Below are 18,254 nucleotides of genomic sequence, written 5' to 3'. Positions count from 1 at the left end.
TTATATATAAAAAATATTTATTTATTTAAAAATATCAGAAAAGAACTTCTAGGTGCCTTAAGACAGCTCTTTTCTTTGATATTGATAAATATTAATTTAAATAATATTGTTTAATTTTTAATTTTAAAATATCAGAATAGGACATCCAGTTGTATTAAGACTGTCCTTTTCTTCGATATTAAAAATAAATATTAAAATAATTTATTTAAAATAAATATTTATTTATTATATAACAACATTTAAATATATAAACAAGTAAAAATACAATTCTAACTATATATTTAAAAGCAAAAAAAAAAAAAACTTAAAATAAATGACTAAAATATAGTGAAATTAAAATTGAAAAACCTAATTCATAATTAATCAGAATTACAGAGATTAAACATGCTATTTTCTTATTTAATAATTTAGTGACTGAAATAAAATTATCTAAAATTCGGATATTATAATAAAATAAAATAAAAATATAAACTAGGGATTAAAATATTATTTATTAAAATTAAGGGATTAAATCTGTTATTTATCCTAAATATATTATTTTAATATAAAGGACTAAAATAAATGAAATTAAAATTAAAGATCTGAATTAAAAGTATTATAAACTCAATTTAGTGACTAAAATGTAAAGTTTACAAGTTTAGATGGCTGCGGAAATGATTTAACTATTCTTTAATTACACGAATAGCCCTCCCCAAAACGACATCGTTTGGGAAGGGCTATTTAATGCCCAAGACAGCCGGCCCTTCGGGCCATCTCTTTCATTTTCAATTTTCATTCTCTCTCTATCTGAGAGAGAATGAACAAAGCTCTCCCCTCTCTCTAGCTTCCCTCACCGGAGGGAAGCTGGTCACCGGACGGCCACCGTCTGCCGCCGTGACCGTCACCGCTGGCCACCGCATTCGGTGGCCGGAAAATTTTATTTTTATGCTATTGGGTAGATCGGACCGTCCTAAGGACGGTCCCGGTGTTCTCTTCCCTTAAAAAGCTCTGAATCGGAGCGAATCTACAAAAATACCTTCGGCGTTTCGAAGGTTCTGGCGAGATCCGGTGGCGGTTGGGGTTCTCCGATGACAGTAAGTTTCCATTCTTTCTTTTTCTTTTCTTTCTTTTCTGTTTCTTTTTTCTCTCTCCCTGTCTTTTTTTTTCTTGCAGATGGGGTGATGGCTTTATAGCCATCACCGGTGTTCGTCTCAGACCGGTCCGAAGAATGCCCTTTGGTGAGTCACCGGACTCCCAGTGGTGACTCACCGTTTGGGGGAGACGTGTGCGGCTACGGCCGGCCTTCTGGACTCTTTGGTAGACGTGGTGGAGGCTGGAACGTTGGTGTGGCGGTGAAGTCTTCTGGAAGCAGCAGCGGCGGCGGTGGGACGTGTCCCTAGGGTATTGATACCCTAGGGTTTCCTCTGGCAAACTGTGGACCGTTGGATCAAACCAGATCCAACGGCTGGAATTGAAGATGGCGGCTGAGGAATTAGAAAACCCTAATCTGTTAGGGTTTGTTATGGGCTCGTTGGTTTGGGCCATCAAGTTTGTAATTGGGCTTCCATTTGGGCTTGTAATTTTAAATAATAATAATAATAATAATAATAATAATAATAATAATAATAATAATAATAATAATATGAGTAAAAAAATTAGTATCTTCAGCTGCCCCTCTTTGCTCATTCTTGTGTTAACAAGAATAGGGCAAAGATGAAAAGATAATAAATTTTTTTTATCCATTTGGCTTCACTTGATCATAATGAAGATATTGAATAAATTCTTCTCTCTCTCCAGATGAGTTCTTCTCATTATGAACTTTCTGCTGGGGATGATGATGACCTCCTTTTTTTCTGTGATAGAGTCATTCAAAAGGTTGAATAAGCTTTTGATGAGTTCTTCTCATTATGAACTTTCTCTTCTTTCTTCAGATGAGTTCTTCTCATTATGAACTTTCTCTGAAAAAAATAACCCATCAAGTAATAGATTTGAGCAAAAAGGTTGAACAAATTCTTCTCATTATGAACTTCTTCTTCCTTCTTCAGATGAGTTCTTCTCATTATGAACTTTCTCTGGCAAAAATAATCCATCAAGTGATGAATTCAGACAAAAGGTTGAACAAATTCTTCTCATTATGAACTTCTTCTTCCTTCTTCAGATGAGTTCTTCTCATTATGAACTTCTCTGGCAAAAATAATCCATCAAGTGATGAATTCAGACAAAAGGTTGAACAAATTCTTCTCATTATGAACTTCTTCTTCCTTCTTCAGATGAGTTCTTCTCATTATGAACTTCTCTGGCAAAAATAATCCATCAAGTGATGAATTCAGATAAAAGGTTGAACAAATTCTTCTCATTATGAACTTCTTCTTCCTTCTTCAGATGAGTTCTTCTCATTATGAACTTCTCTGGCAAAAATAATCCATCAAGTGATGAATTCAGATAAAAGGTTGAACAAATTCTTCTCATTATGAACTTCTTCTTCCTCCTTCAGATGATGAGTTCTTCTCATTATGAACCTTCTCTGGAAAAGCTAATCCATCAATTTGATGAATTCAAATAAAATGTTGAACAAATTCTTCTCATTATGAACTTCTTCTTCCTTCTTCAGATGAGTTCTTCTCATTATGAACTTCTCTGGAAAAGATAATCCATCAAATGATAGATTTGAATCTTTGCTAAAGTCTTTGAAATTCCTGTTAAAAATTCAACATAGATGAAAATGAATGAAAATGCACCTATTTTTGTAAACACCTAAAATATGATGCATGAATGTTAATTTATTTGATTTCAGACTGGTGAATTGAGTATTTCTTCAATTGTAAAAACCCAATAGATCTTTCTTCTTCAAATCAGAGAATCTATCATCTTTGACAAATGTAGATATAATGTCACAAAACCTCTTGAGAATAAAACTCAATAGTATAGGCTCTTGAAAAGCTTGCATTCAGGCAACATGTTGATTCTGATAACAACTCATCTGATTATGAAGTGACCTTTCAAGATGATTTCACAGATATCGATAGTTCTTCTAATACTGAGAAATCTTGAATTTTGATTCTGATGAGGAGAATAAACTGTTATACTTGACAAAAATGAGATTCTCAAAGGCTGAAGCTTCAATAGCCATGTAGAGATGTGTAGTCCAAATTCATCAATTGCAAAATTAATAGATTTTACATGTGCTGTTCAAATGACTAAAAATGCTGACGCACTTCTTCCGGTAAAAGATGGGAAGCCATTATGTAATAATCCCAGTTACAAGCAAAGACGAAACTTATGCTATGATTTTTGGAAAAGGGATAAGCAAAAGAAGCTTGAAAAGAAACTTCTTAATGAAGACGATCATGCAGTTCATCTTTTAATTCCAATGATTGGTTTCTGGGGTTCCTACCGAATCAGATCAGATAACTCAAAGAACACTTCCAGAAGATGCTATTGGCAAATTATCTTCTAAATTCAATGATTGGTTTACCAAACCAGATCAGATAACTCAAAGAACACTTCCAGAAGATGCTATTGGCAAATTCATCTTCTAAATTCAATGATTGGTTTACCAAACCAGATCAGATAACTCAAAGAACACTTCCAGAAGATGCTATTGGCAAATTCATCTTCTAAATTCAATGATTGGTTTACCAAACCAGATCAGATAACTCAAAGAACACCTCCAGAAGATGCTATTGGCAAATTCATCTTCTAAATTCAATGATTGGTTTACCAAACCAGATCAGATAACTCAAAGAACACTTCCAGAAGATGCTATTGGCAAATTCATCTTCTAAATTTAATGTTTGGACTAGGATATCACAATGCTTATTCGAGGTAGAGCCAGAATTTGTAGATTCGAAGCATTTCCATGCTACTACACTGAAAAGGGCTATATTCATAATTCTGCCAATTAAGAACAGATTTTCTCTTTATTCTGCTTCCTCCATGTGCTGATGCTTTTCCATTGACAAAGAAATGATGGCCTTTCTGGGATCCAAGAACAAAGTTGAACTGTTTATAAACATGTACAGGAAGTGCCAAATTGACAGAAAAGATCTGTAAGGCTCTTGAAGCTTATGACAATGAGCCACCTTCGAGTGTCCAGAAGTATGTTCTTGATGAGTGCTGAAAATGTAATCTAGTATGGGTTGGAAGGAATAAAGTTGCTCCACTTGAACCTGATGAGGTGGAAATGATTCTAGGTTTCCTTAAAAACCATACACAAGGATCTGTATAGAGATATGTTTCCCAGTGATATCAATGTCTTGTTTCTTTTTGCTGAAATCAATGCTACAAAAGTTGCCTTCTACTGTCTTAGTATATTTTTGAAAACAGATGTGCAAGAACTGAATGGTGATCGGTTGGAGCAATTGATGAGTAGAATTGTCAAATTCGACCTTGTTCAAGATGGTGATGATTTGCTTACTTTGTATTCCACGTATTAAAAGTATTAACATAAAGTGATATTCAGAAATCTTTAATTTATTTCAAAATTATGTTAAATCATAGAAGAATAAATTGAATTTCCAAAAATAAATTGAATCTCAAATAAATTGAACTTGAAATAAATAGAATTGTATTCAAAGTTATGGCAAACATAAGAATGATAAAAATTCAAATGTCTCAACAAATTATAAGCATAAGTATTTCTAAATTAATTAAGTTGACACAATTTAGAGATGATGTAAGCTTTTGTCTGGAAGATCTCAAACGTTGTCAAAATGATTGTAGATGTGAAGTTTCTCCCAAACTGTCAAAATCTTAAGAGAGTTCAATTGCCGGATGCCTAATATCAAACTTCATTTGAGCCGCCTTTTCAGGTTTTCAACTCAAATCCTTCCTTAGGTTACAAGATGCTCTTTGCGAGTTTTCACCTTGACCCCCCTTTTTTTTTCAAGCATAATATTTCTTGACAGAATCCGAGTTTATTGAATTTTTCAGAATTTTTCCATCCATTTCTGCCAAGATCAACGCTCCTCCGGAAAAGGCCTTTTTCACAACGTATGGCCCTTCCCAATTAGGCATCCATTTCCCACGGAAATCTTTATGTATAGGCAAGATCTTTTTTAGTACTAGATCACCCTCTTGGAATTCTCTTGGATGTACTTTTTTGTCATGAGACTTCATCATCCGTTTCTGATACATCTGTCCATGGCAAATAGCTTTCAATCTTTTCTCCTCAATAAGGTTCAATTGATCAACTCTAGCTTGGATCCATTCAGATTCATCCAATTTTGTTTCTCTCAATATTCGAAGCGATGGAATCTCAACTTCAATTGGTAAGACTGCTTCCATCCCATAGACTAAAGAAAAAGGCGTTGCCCCAGTAGATGTTCGAACAGTAGTTCGGTATGCATATAGAGCAAAAGGTAACTTTTCGTGCCAATCTTTGTAAGTTTCAGTAGTCTTTGTAATGATTCTCTTGATGTTCTTATTTGCTGCTTCAACTGCCCCATTCATTTTTGGACGATACGCCACTGAGTTTGAATGTTTGATCTTAAACTGTGCACAAAGTTCAGTCATCATTTTGTTTTTCAGGTTCAGAGCATTATCTGTAATGATCCTTTCTGGTAGACCATATCGGCAAACTATCTCTTTCTTTATGAATTTACAGACTGTGGACCTCTTAATATTAGCATATGAAGCAGCTTCAACCCATTTGGTAAAATAATCAATTGCCACAAGGATGAAACAATGTCCATTCGATGCTTTTGGTGTGATTGCTCCAATGACATCTACTCCCCACATAGAAAATGGCCAGGGTGCTGTCATTACATGTAAAGGAGATGGGGTACATGAATCTTGTCTGCATATATCTGGCATTTATGACATTTCCTTGCATAATCAATGCAATCTGTGTACATAGTAGCCCAATAGTATCCATATCTCATTATCTTTTTGGCCATGGAAAGACTATTTGCATGTGTTCCACATATTCCACTGTGTACTTCTTCAATGACATTTCGAGCTTCGCTGGTATTTAAACATCTCAATAGCATTTGATCATTGCTTCTTCTATACATAATCTCTCCATCAAGAAAATATCCAGCAGCCATTCTTCTCAAAGTTCTTTTATCAATTTCCGATGCATTTGGTGGATAACTTTGATTTTTGATATATTGTAGGATATCATGATACCATGGTTTACCATCTACCTCTTCTTCCACACTATAACAATGTGCAGGAATTTCATACACTTGCATTTTGATTGGCATCATATCAACTTTCTTAGTTGCCTGAAACATAGCAGCTAATGTAGCCAAAGCATCAGCCATTTGATTTTCTTCTCGAGGGAGATAATTGAAGGTAACTCTCTCAAATTCTTTTACTAATTCGAGGGTAAAATTTCGATATTCCAACAATTTGGGATCTTTTGTTTCCCATTCTCCTCGCAATTGATACACCACTAAAGATGAATCTCCATATATCTTGAGACATTTGATTTTTCTTTCTATGGCTGCTTTCAATCCCATGACACAAGCTTCATATTCTGCCATATTATTGGTGCAAAAGAACTCCAGTCTACTCGTAAAGGGATAATAAACATTTTCTGGAGAAATTAACACTGCCCCGATTCCTCGTCCCAAAGCATTAGATGCTCCGTCAAAATAAAGCTTCCAAGTTGCAAATTCATCATTTGTTCTGACTTCTTCATTCATGGATATGCATAACAAATCTTCATCGGGAAAATTGAAGTTCAAAGGCTGATAATCATTTGATACACGACTGGCCAGAAAATTAGCTATTATACTTCCTTTTATCGCTTTTTGGTTGACATATACAATATCAAACTCAGATAATAACATCTGCCATCTAGCCATTCTGCCTGTCAAAGCTGGTGATTCCATTAAGAACTTCAAAGGATCAAGTTTTGATATCAACCAAGTAGTATGGTATAACATATATTGTCTGAGTCTTCGAGTAGTCCATACCAAAGCACAACATAATTTTTGTATTGGTGGATATCGAACTTCACAATCAGTAAATTTCTTGCTCAGATAATAAATAGCTTTTTCTTTCCTTCCTGATTCATCATGCTGTCCTAGTACACATCCCATCGAATTTTCGAAGACCGTCAAGTAGAGAATTAATGGTCTATCAGGTATTGGTGATACTAAAATGGGGGCATTGGATAAATATTTCTTAATAATATCCAAAGTTTCTTGACATTTTTCATTCCAGACTTCAGGATTATTCTTTCGAAGTAATTTGAACACTGGATCACATTTGTTAGTTAATTGAGAAATGAACCGAGATATATAATTTAATCTTCCCAAAAAGCCTCGAACTTCTTTTTTGTATTGGGTGGTGGAAGATCTTGAATTGCTTTGACTTTATCTGGATCAATCTCGATTCCTTTTTTGCTGACCACAAATCCCAAAAGTTTCCCAGAAGTTACCCCAAAAGTGCATTTAGCGGGGTTGAGCTTTAATTGATACTTCCTCAATCTCTGGAAAAGTTTCCTCAAATTTTGAATATGTTCTTCTTCAGTTCGGGATTTGGCAATCATGTCATCTACGTATACTTCAATCTCTTTGTGCATCATGTCATGAAACAAAGTTACCATGGCTCTTTGATATGTTGCCCCTGCATTTTTCAATCCAAATGGCATCACTTTATAACAGAATGTGCCCCACATGGTTACAAATGTTGTTTTTTCCATGTCTTCAGGATTCATTTTTATCTGATTATATCTTGAAAATCCATCCATAAATGAAAACCATGCATGTCCTTCAGTATTGTCTACCAATGTATCTATGTGGGGTAAGGGAAAGCTATCTTTCGGACTAGCTTTGTTGAGATCTCTGTAATCCACACACATTCGAACTTTCCCATTTTTCTTTGGTACGGGAACAATGTTGGCTACCCATTCTGGGTATTTAGATGCCTGTAGGAAACCTGCATTGATATGTTTCATCACTTCTTCTTTGATTTGCAACAACATTTCTGGCCTCATTCGTCTGAGCTTTTGTTGGACCGGTTTATATTCTGGATTGATTGGAAGCTTGTGTATCACTATATCTGTGCTTAAACCAGGCATATCTTGATAAGACCAGGCAAAAATATCTTTGAACTCTTGAAGGAGATTTATCAATTCTTGTTTTATCTGGACTGTCAGAGTGGTACCAATTTTCACCTCTTTTATTTCTTCATCTGTTCCCAAATTCACAGTCTCAACCTTTTCTTTGTGGGGTAGAATTTGTTTGTCTTCTTTTTCTACCAATCTTAATAGTTCAGTAGGAACATCACATTCCAGTTCATCCTCACACCCATTGATTTCTTCCAGACATATGGGCTGCTCTAAATTTATCACTGGATTAAATTTAGGAATAAACATGCTATTAACATGGTGACACCTGCAAATTTAAGTCGGACATATTTCCGAAAGAATATAGTAAATTTATGAAATAAATAAATGTAAAAATGTAAGAAAATGTAAAGAATGATTGCCATATGAAAATTTTAAAGAAAATTCCTTATATTTAACATAATTTCCTTTACAAGATAACAAAAAATTTTTCATATTTTTGAGCTAAACATAAAGATTAGTTCTGAATATTACTCTGCATTAATATTAAAAACTATAGGAAGATCTTCAGTGGTCCAATTGGTGAGTGTTTCTCCAGGAAGACATGGTCGAATCCTATCCAAGTATTTGCCAGTTTTGTTGTCATTCATGATCATGTTGATAAATAATCCATTCATAGCTTCTTCAACTATGTCTTGATCTTTCGTCAACTTTTCTTCTTTAAAGGCTTCAACAAGCTGCTGTTCTACATTAATTGTTCCCCTGATCTGAATATGGTCTTCAACTGTGGGAAAGACATGTGTTTCCAAAAGATTTCTCCTCCTTTCAATTTGCTTTTCTGTCTTCACATCTTCTTTGCATCTCTTTGTTCTTTTGCTGAAGATTGGGCTTAAACCCTAGCCCAAAACGGTCTTTCTTCATCTTTATACTGACAGGAACTGAAATCCCTTGAAGATTCTTTCCTAGACCTCTCCCAGCTTTAGCTCCGATGCCTAAAGTTTGTTGTACCATCATCTTGGTGCAATCAGACAATCTGGGATATGGAATTTTGCTTCCTTCTGCAATAAAGGTTGCATTTACAAATTCAAGAGCTCGAAAAGAGCATTCAAGAGCATCATCATTGGTGTCAATATATGGAACATCGCTTGTTACAGACGCAATGATTTCTTCTTCAGCACCAACGCATATTAGTTGTCCATCAACAACAAATTTCAATTTCTGATGTAATGAAGAAGGAACGGCTCCTGCTGAATGAATCCATGGCCTCCCTAATAGACAATTATATGTGGGGTGGATGTCCATCACTACAAAATCAATATTGTACACGACTGGGCCGATTAACAACGGTATTTCCATTTTCCCAAGCACTTCTTTTTGAGTACCATCAAATGCTCGTACCAAATTCTGATAACTCTTCATGTGTGATTGATCCAGAGGCATTCTTTGAAGTGTAACTAGAGGCATCAAGTTGAGAGCGGATCCATTGTCAATCAATACTCCTGGCAACACATGACCATGACAATGTGTCGTGATGTTCAAAGCTTTTACTGACCCCATTCCGCCTTCCGGTATTTCATCATCTGTGAACGTTATGTAATTGTCAGCGGCTATATGTCCCACAATTCTGTCAAGTTTATTGAGGGATATATCTTCGGGGATAAATGTTTGATTGAGGATTTTCATCAAAGCATTTCTATGTGCTTCTGAATTCATCAAGAGATCAAGAATAGAAATTCTCGCTTGTTGTTTGTGTAGTTGTTCAACCACACTATACTCACTATGTTTCAAAAATTTCAAAAATTCTTGAGCTTGTTTTTCTGTCACAGGCTCATTAAATGCTGGAAGGGATTCATCCTCAAATACCTTCTGATGTATTGCCATGGCTTTTCCTTTTGCTTTCACTTGTTCTGAAGCATTGGATGTTTCGGGAGAGTAACATCTCCCACTTCTTGTAAAGAAACCGACCTCGCTCACTGCTTCAGACGTCGATGTTGTACTCAGGCTTTGTATTTTCTCTTCTGTTTTTTCTAAAGAAACAGGTCCTCCTACCATTGAAACATTGGTAGTATAATTCCAAGGTACCCTGCGGGTATCTTTGTATGGAAATGGTAGAGGAGTGGTAATAACTACTTTCGGCTTTATTGGTGCAGGAATCGCCGTAGATGATTTCACATTAATGATCACAGGATCATTTATTCTTTGACTTGGTTTAGAATCCTCTGATGAGCAAACATCATCTTCTTTTTCTTTGGTTCTTCTTCAAAGAATTCTATTTCTCTGTTGTTCATCAATTTTTGCACCAAATCCCTAAACTCAGGACATAGTTGAATTTTATGCCCTTTCTCCTGATGATATTCACAATAATTCTTGCCTTCATTCTGCTTTGGCTTGAATTGTTGTGGAATTATACCGGCTGAAGAGAGTTGCTGGAATACCCAAACAAACGGAGATTTAATTTCAGAAATGTCAGTCTTTGCTTTCTTTCTGTTCTCTTCCTGAATTGCATTTACGTTTTTATCTCCATGATTTGGCAATGGATGATTTGATGCAGATGATGTATTGAATTCCAACTTCCCAGTGTTGATCAAATTTTGAACCACCCTTTTGAATGCTAAACAGTTTTCAATGGAATGACCCGTAATTCCTTCATGGTAAACACAGTGTGCCTTTGTATCATACCAAGGAGGGAATGGTGGTTGCATGGGAACCAAGGGATAAGGCCGTATAACATCTGCTTTTAACAGCGAATCATAGATCTCTGCATACGGTACTGGTAAAGGTGTAAAAGACAACCTTTCATTTTCCTTTCGAGATCCTCTGGACTCTGTTCGATTAGTGTTTGTTTCCTCTTTCTTAACCCTTGGCTGGGTTATTGTAACACTTTTCGATGAATCCTTGCTGTAAGAATTTGCATTATTGACTTCATTCTCCTTTTTCCGGTACGTAGGTCTTTTGGAACTAGACCCGTCATTTGATTCAATCTTGCCACTTTTCAAGACATTTTCAATGAGTTCTCCAGAAATGACTAAATCTGCAAAATTTCTGGTTGCATTCCCCATTAGATGATTTAAATAAGGAGCCTTCAAGGTATGAACAAATATTACTGTGGCCTCTTTTTCTGACAAAGGTGGTTGAACTTGGGCCGCAGTGTCACGCCATCTCTGGGCATACTGTCTGAATGTTTCATTATTCTTTTTCTCCAAATTTTGGAGAGTCCATCTATCGGGGACCATGTCTGTTACATGGCGATACTGCTCTAAAAATGCTTTAGCCAAATCTTTCCAGGATCTAATATTGGCTTTGGTCAATTGAGTATACCATTTTAAAGCCGGTCCTGTCAAACTATCCTGGAAGCAGTGAATTAACAATTTCTCGTCCTTCACATATCCTGCCATTCTTTGACAAAACATAGTAATGTGGGATGAAGGGCATGTAGTACCGTCATATTTATCAAATTCGGGAGCTTTGAACTTGATGGGGAGGATTAGGTCTGGAACCAAACTCAACTCACTAGCATCAAACCCATAGAATGATTCAGTTATTTCCACGGATTTCATTCGTTCTTCTAAGTTCTTGATCTGTCTGGTCAGTTCTTCATTTACTTTTTGTTTCTCATTCAGCTCATTCAAATCCGGGATCAAATGATCAGTATTAAGATCCCCTATTTTCACATCTGATATAAGCGGATTTTTGCTTGAAGATACAGGATCCACTTGTTGATCTTCATGTGGTTTGACTTCTTGTAATGCAGATGTACGAGCATTGATTTGTATAGGTGTAGTACCAGAATGATAAATTGGTTCTGGTGGAAAACCTAGAGGATACATAGATTCTTGATCAAAAGATACAGGATTTTCAGGCATTTTTCCAATAATAGCCTGCCTTTTAAACATATCCTCTATTTCTTCATCATACTGTCTTGTGAATTTGCAATACTGGCTTCAATTTTTTCCAACTTCATTCTCATTTCTTCTTGTTCTTTATGATGCTGTTCTTCAATACGCTGTATTTTATCCTCCATAATTCTCTTAGTAGCTTGTCTAGTACCGTAGTGATGTAGTATTTCTCTTTTGGCCAGAGTAACTGCGATTGAAAAATCTTTTAATATTTTTTTTTTCAACTTTTAATTAATGAATTTTAACTTAATAAATAAAATAATTCATAGCGAAAATTATGAAATGAATGATGAATGTATGCAAAATGTATGTATGCAAAAAAGATATTGATCCCAAAAAGTTAACTGTCATAGAACAACTTTCATCGGCATACAAAAGTTTCTTTATAATAGTTCAGAACTACAGATAAGGCGTAGCTTTCCTATTAAGCTCTATAATTTCTTTCATTAACCATGACACCTTCTTTCCGCACTTAGAAACTGGATCAACGTGATGCTCAATTATTTTGGCTTCAACAGCTAGTTCCCCAACATATCTAGCAACTTCGCTCATTTGTACCATGGCCTCGAACACCATATTACTTCTTTCTTCACTTCTTTCAACATAGAACTCAGTTGACTTTTGCCATTGTTCATTTGTTCCTTCAAGAGTTTGTTCTAACTCAGTGATTCTGACTTGACAATTGTGCAGAATTTTTTCAAGATCTCTAATGCGTCTCCGCAGTGAAGCATTTTCCTCATTACTTTCTTTGAGATCATTAGGCCCTAGACGAACCTTTTCTTGAAACAACGATTCCTCAAGTTGCAAAATGTAAGCATTAAACTCTGAGTTTTTATTTCTAGACTGATCCAGATCTTCTTCAAGTTTTGTTCGTGCTTCTTGCGTTCTTTGATTAAGCTTCTGGATCTGAACATCTTTGTTTCTGCATCTTCGCATCCAATTTCTAGCCACTTCCTGCTCTACCTCAAGTCTGGTGTTGAAATTTTTTCTTTCCAGCTCCCATTTTTCTTTTTCAACATTGGATTCTTCCATCTTTTGGCCTCTGACTTCAAGTTCAGCAATCAACTGGTTCATTTCAGATTCAAATCCCTTGAACATGATATTTTTCTCACCTTCAAATTTATTAAAGATGTCATTCTTCATCTCTTCTAAATCTTTGGCTCGATCCCTTTCTCTTTGCATTTCATTCATGATCTCGCGGTGTTCAGCCTTGTGTTTTATAATTCGCTCTCTTCTGTCGACCTCAAAATCTTCCATTTTTTGCTTTCCTTTCTCAAGGCTTTTGAGTAGACGACTATTCTTTCCTTTCAGATCTTCAACTCGTCTTTTCTCGATATTCAATTCTCTGGTCATCTGTACCGTCGATTGGCTGGGTCCTGATGCTTTTCGGGATTTATATAACTCCTGGTAATTTTTCTGTAAGGCTCTGTACTCATCCTCACCTTTTTCTTTATCTTTTCTCAACATTGCACATTGTGATGAATGAAAGTCAATGTCAACCCCCAACATAGCTTTATCTTGTCTCATTTGCTCTAACTCTTTCGACCAGCCTTCTCTTTCTGCTTCAAACTCAGCTCTCAAGATTTCAATCTCTGATGGAACCACCTTAATGCGATCTTCCATAGAAATATCCTCATTTTGATCTGGTAGAGGAATATTTTCGTTTTTTCTGACAGATCTCCAATCTTCATAATCAGGAGTTAGCATTTCTTTTGCTGCTTTAGCTCGGATACAAAAAGTTGTTTTCCAAGCTGTAACGGCTTCCATGATATTTCTTTTATAATTTTTGCTGTGGAATGCGAATTCAGATGACTGTAATCCAGCAGTGATAGGTACAAATTGACGACCTTCATACTGTCTTATAACCAGAAGTGGTGCATATCCAATTCCTCCCCATAATCCGAGCAGCATTATCCAGTTGTAATCACCACACCTGTAAAAGAATTCCCTTTGTATTTGCCACGGGGCTCGCCAAACAACGTCATTGCTTTGCAGGTTTCGAAAGGCATTAATCCACATATCTTTCTTAATTTCTTTAGGCCATTCCTGCTCCAGAAATTCTTTTAATGGTGAATAATCCGTATTAAAGCGTCGGTATGAAACCTTTTCTGTCCTCCAGAAATGACTACGGATCCAAACATATAACAACTGGGTACACCCTGAGAATCGTCCACCTCCTAGCCTTCTACAAGTATTTAATGATCTGAAGGTCTCTGCTAGGATTGCAGAAACATGATTAATCTTTTTCGGTAGCTGTTCAAACAAATCTACCACTGCAGCTTCAACATATCCCAATACTTTTGGGAAGATGACCATACCATATATACCCAGAGCAAATAAATCGAATCGTACTTTATAATCTGGATGGCTCTGAATAATTTCTCTAATGTTGGTCCAAGCAATGCCTTCGCTTTCGCCTTTTTGTTTTGTATGGGATGCCACCCATTCTTCTCGTACCCCAGCAATCTTTGCTAATTTAACTCGAAAGGGTTGAGTTTTAATTGACTTTGAATAGATTCGATTCTCCAAAACCCCATCTATATGTAGCAAAGTTGTGTATTCTTCAATAGTAGGGACCAAATCCTCTTTATTGAGAGTGAAGCAATTGTACCCTGGATTCCAGAATTGAATTAGGGCTCGGAGTAATTCATCATCAACTTCTACATAGAGCAAATATGGGATGTCTCCGTACGTCTGATAAAACTGCAATTTTTTGTTTGAATCCCAACTTTCCCAAATGCTTCGCAAATCTTGCGTATCATTTCTTTTTAGTGAAACTGGAGCATAACTGGCCAAGTCAGATACATAATCATCCTGCAGACTATCTCCTTCTTGTCTTTGTAAGTCCTCAGCCCACTGTCGTACTTCTGAGTTTAGAATTACTTGATTTGAACACTTTTTATCCATAGATGAAGGCTTTCCAATGAGACAATTAACACAAGGATCAATGCCTTTTATCCTGTATGATGCTATGCAAACAGAAAAATAAAGAACACACAAAAAGAAAATAAATTAGTTTACATAATAAAAAATTCAATAATAACATTTACATAAATATTCTTTATTTAAACATGCTTTTCTGAATTTAAATAATTTAAATAAACATGTAATTTAAACAATAGGAAAGTCAGAATTCATTTCTCCTGTGTGTACACCTATTTTGGACAAAATTTCGGCATGACTTCTAATCGGAAGAGTTTCTAAGGTTTTTTATATGCAAGGTTTCAGATCTAAGAATAAAGGTACTCGAATTGTCCTTGTTAGTGTCCCCTTGGGCTGCTAACCCTCAATCCTAGTCCATCACAGACTAAAATGGATCGAGTTCAATTCGAGGGGATACATTTCTCTATGCCTGACACGGAGAATAAATTCTCACGAAGACATAGAGCATATGAACCCCGAAAGTTACTTGCTAGGTCTGACACGGAGAATAAATTCTCACGAAGACGTCGCTTTCACTCCCACTTAAAAAGGACAACTCAATTATAGAGCTTTATGTTATGTAATGCAATTATTGTGTGTGAGGAGAAATGTTCATACCTCTGACAAAATAAATAATGAAATAAAATAATTGCAAATAAAATACAACATATAAATATTATAAAAATAATAAGTAAATATAAAGATTTTGAAAAGAAAGAATTAAAAATTAAATATATAAATTTTTAATTTTTAATTTTTAATTAATGGAGACAAATTATAATTGATTTTTAAAAGTTTGACCGTCCCCAACGGAGTCGCCAAGCTGTCGTAACCGGTTTTCGCCCGGGCACGAATTTTTTTTACTTGGTTGAAAAAGTAATGTGAATAAATGGTTTTGAAAAATAATTTGGGAGTCGCCATCGGCCTTTTGGGTCAGGTAGGTCGAATACCTAAAAATTATTTTTTTAAAAGAGTTTTAAGAAAACATCAATTAAAAAATGAACTGATCTGCGTTTATAACCAAAAATTAGTTCTTTTTTTTTAAAAAAATAAAAAGGATTCGTGGTCGATTACGTTTAGGGAAGGATTAGCACCCCTACAACGCCCAAAATTGGTACTTTTTAATTATAAATTGTCTCTTATTATTAAAATTTAAAAATTCAAAAATATATTTAATTTATAATCTTATTATTTCAAAATTATATAAAAATATTTATTTATTTAAAAATATCAGAAAAGAACTTCTAGGTGCCTTAAGACAGCTCTTTTCTTTGATATTGATAAATATTAATTTAAATAATATTGTTTAATTTTTAATTTTAAAATATCAGAATAGGACATCCAGTTGTATTAAGACTGTCCTTTTCTTCGATATTAAAAATAAATATTAAAATAATTTATTTAAAATAAATATTTATTTATTATATAACAACATTTAAATATATAAACAAGTAAAAATACAATTCTAACTATATATTTAAAAGCAAAAAAAAAAAAACTTAAAATAAATGACTAAAATATAGTGAAATTAAAATTGAAAAACCTAATTCATAATTAATCAGAATTACAGAGATTAAACATGCTATTTTCTTATTTAATAATTTAGTGACTGAAATAAAATTATCTAAAATTCGGATATTATAATAAAATAAAATAAAAATATAAACTAGGGATTAAAATATTATTTATTAAAATTAAGGGATTAAATCTGTTATTTATCCTAAATATATTATTTTAATATAAAGGACTAAAATAAATGAAATTAAAATTAAAGATCTGAATTAAAAGTATTATAAACTCAATTTAGTGACTAAAATGTAAAGTTTACAAGTTTAGATGGCTGCGGAAATGATTTAACTATTCTTTAATTACACGAATAGCCCTCCCCAAAACGACGTCGTTTGGGAAGGGCTATTTAATGCCCAAGACAGCCGGCCCTTCGGGCCATCTCTTTCATTTTTCAATTTTCATTCTCTCTCTATCTGAGAGAGAATGAACAAAGCTCTCCCCTCTCTCTAGCTTCCCTCACCGGAGGGAAACCGGTCACCGGACGGCCACCGTCTGCCGCCGTGACCGTCACCGCCGGCCACCACATCCGGTGGCCGGAAAATTTTATTTTTATGCTATTGGATAGATCGGACCGTCCTAAGGACGGTCCCGGTGTTCTCTTCCCTTAAAAAGCTCTGAATCGGAGTGAATCTACAAAAATACCTTCGGCGTTTCGAAGGTTCTGGCGAGATCCGGTGGCGGTTGGGGTTCTCCGATGACAGTAAGTTTCCCTTCTTTCTTTTTCTTTTCTTTCTTTTCTGTTTCTTTTTTCTCTCTCCCTGTCTTTTTTTTTCTTGCAGATGGGGTGATGGCTTTATAGCCATCACCGGTGTTCGTCTCAGACCGGTCCGAAGAATGCCCTTTGGTGAGTCACCGGACTCCCAGTGGTGACTCACCGTTTGGGGGAGACGTGTGCGGCTACGGCCGGCCTTCTGGACTCTTTGGTAGACGTGGTGGAGGCTGGAACGTTGGTGTGGCGGTGAAGTCTTCTGGAAGCAGCAGCGGCGGCGGTGGGACGTGTCCCTAGGGTATTGATACCCTAGGGTTTCCTCTGGCAAACTGTGGACCGTTGGATCAAACCAGATCCAACGGCTGGAATTGAAGATGGCGGCTGAGGAATTAGAAAACCCTAATCTGTTAGGGTTTGTTATGGGCTCGTTGGTTTGGGCCATCAAGTTTGTAATTGGGCTTCCATTTGGGCTTGTAATTTTAAATAATATATTAATAATAATAATAATAATAATAATAATAATAATAATAATAATAATATGAGTAAAAAAATTAGTATCTTCACCCTTACCGGCCCAAAACAGGTGAACCTCAAGATGGTTCCCAGTTACATTAGCAGTGAAATTCCTAGTTATTGCTCTCTGAGCACCACCAGCCTCCTTTGTTATATCAAAATCCCTTAATATCCGGTTTCCCTGAATATATACATCGAAAACTCGCCTTGCTAAACTCCTCCAGGACTGCGAGGTCTGGTCGGGGAAACCTATCTCTGCAAAGAATAATCTTACAGTATAGGGTCCATTCTCAAGGCCTAGGCCATAGTATCTGAGAGATCCAGGGGATAGCCTCGAACTCCGATACAGATCTGGAGTGTTGGTACTTCTCACCGGTCCTGAGTTGGTTTCCACATACCGTTGATTTTGTCTTTCTGCAAACAATCCTACATTGCTAATTGCCCATTTCCTCTTACTGGTTACATTAAATATTGCGGCACCGAGAAAGCTATTATCAGTCTCGAATAATACCCCATCAGATATCATTTCTGGTCCACCACATTTGATTGAGAAGCTTGAATCTGCAAATGCCGATATCGAAATATGTTAGCAAAGCATTATGTATTGGTCTCGACTAAAATCTTATAATTAAGATCTCAAAAGCAG

The 18,254-nt window shown here is 35.6% G+C and overlaps 1 protein-coding gene across 4 annotated transcripts in view; it reads right to left on the bottom strand.

Annotated features, from left to right (window-relative positions):
• LOC120179734 (probable LRR receptor-like serine/threonine-protein kinase At1g56140) overlaps positions 1–18,254 on the bottom strand; it is a 49,172-nt gene that overhangs the window by 2,296 nt on the left and 28,622 nt on the right. For all 4 annotated transcript variants that reach the window (XM_039185256.1, XM_039185254.1, XM_039185253.1 and 1 more), the window contains one exon: positions 17,660–18,169. In XM_039185256.1, the coding sequence (XP_039041187.1) occupies positions 17,660–18,169 (510 nt within the window). The remainder of the gene's footprint in view (positions 1–17,659; positions 18,170–18,254) is intronic.

This window comes from Hibiscus syriacus, unplaced genomic scaffold, assembly GCF_006381635.1.
Source record: "Hibiscus syriacus cultivar Baekdansim isolate YM2019G1 unplaced genomic scaffold, ASM638163v2 tig00112444_pilon, whole genome shotgun sequence".
NCBI lineage: Eukaryota > Viridiplantae > Streptophyta > Magnoliopsida > Malvales > Malvaceae > Hibiscus > Hibiscus syriacus.
Note: the sequence above shows the minus strand (reverse complement) of the source record. Positions and strands in the feature narration are given on the sequence as shown.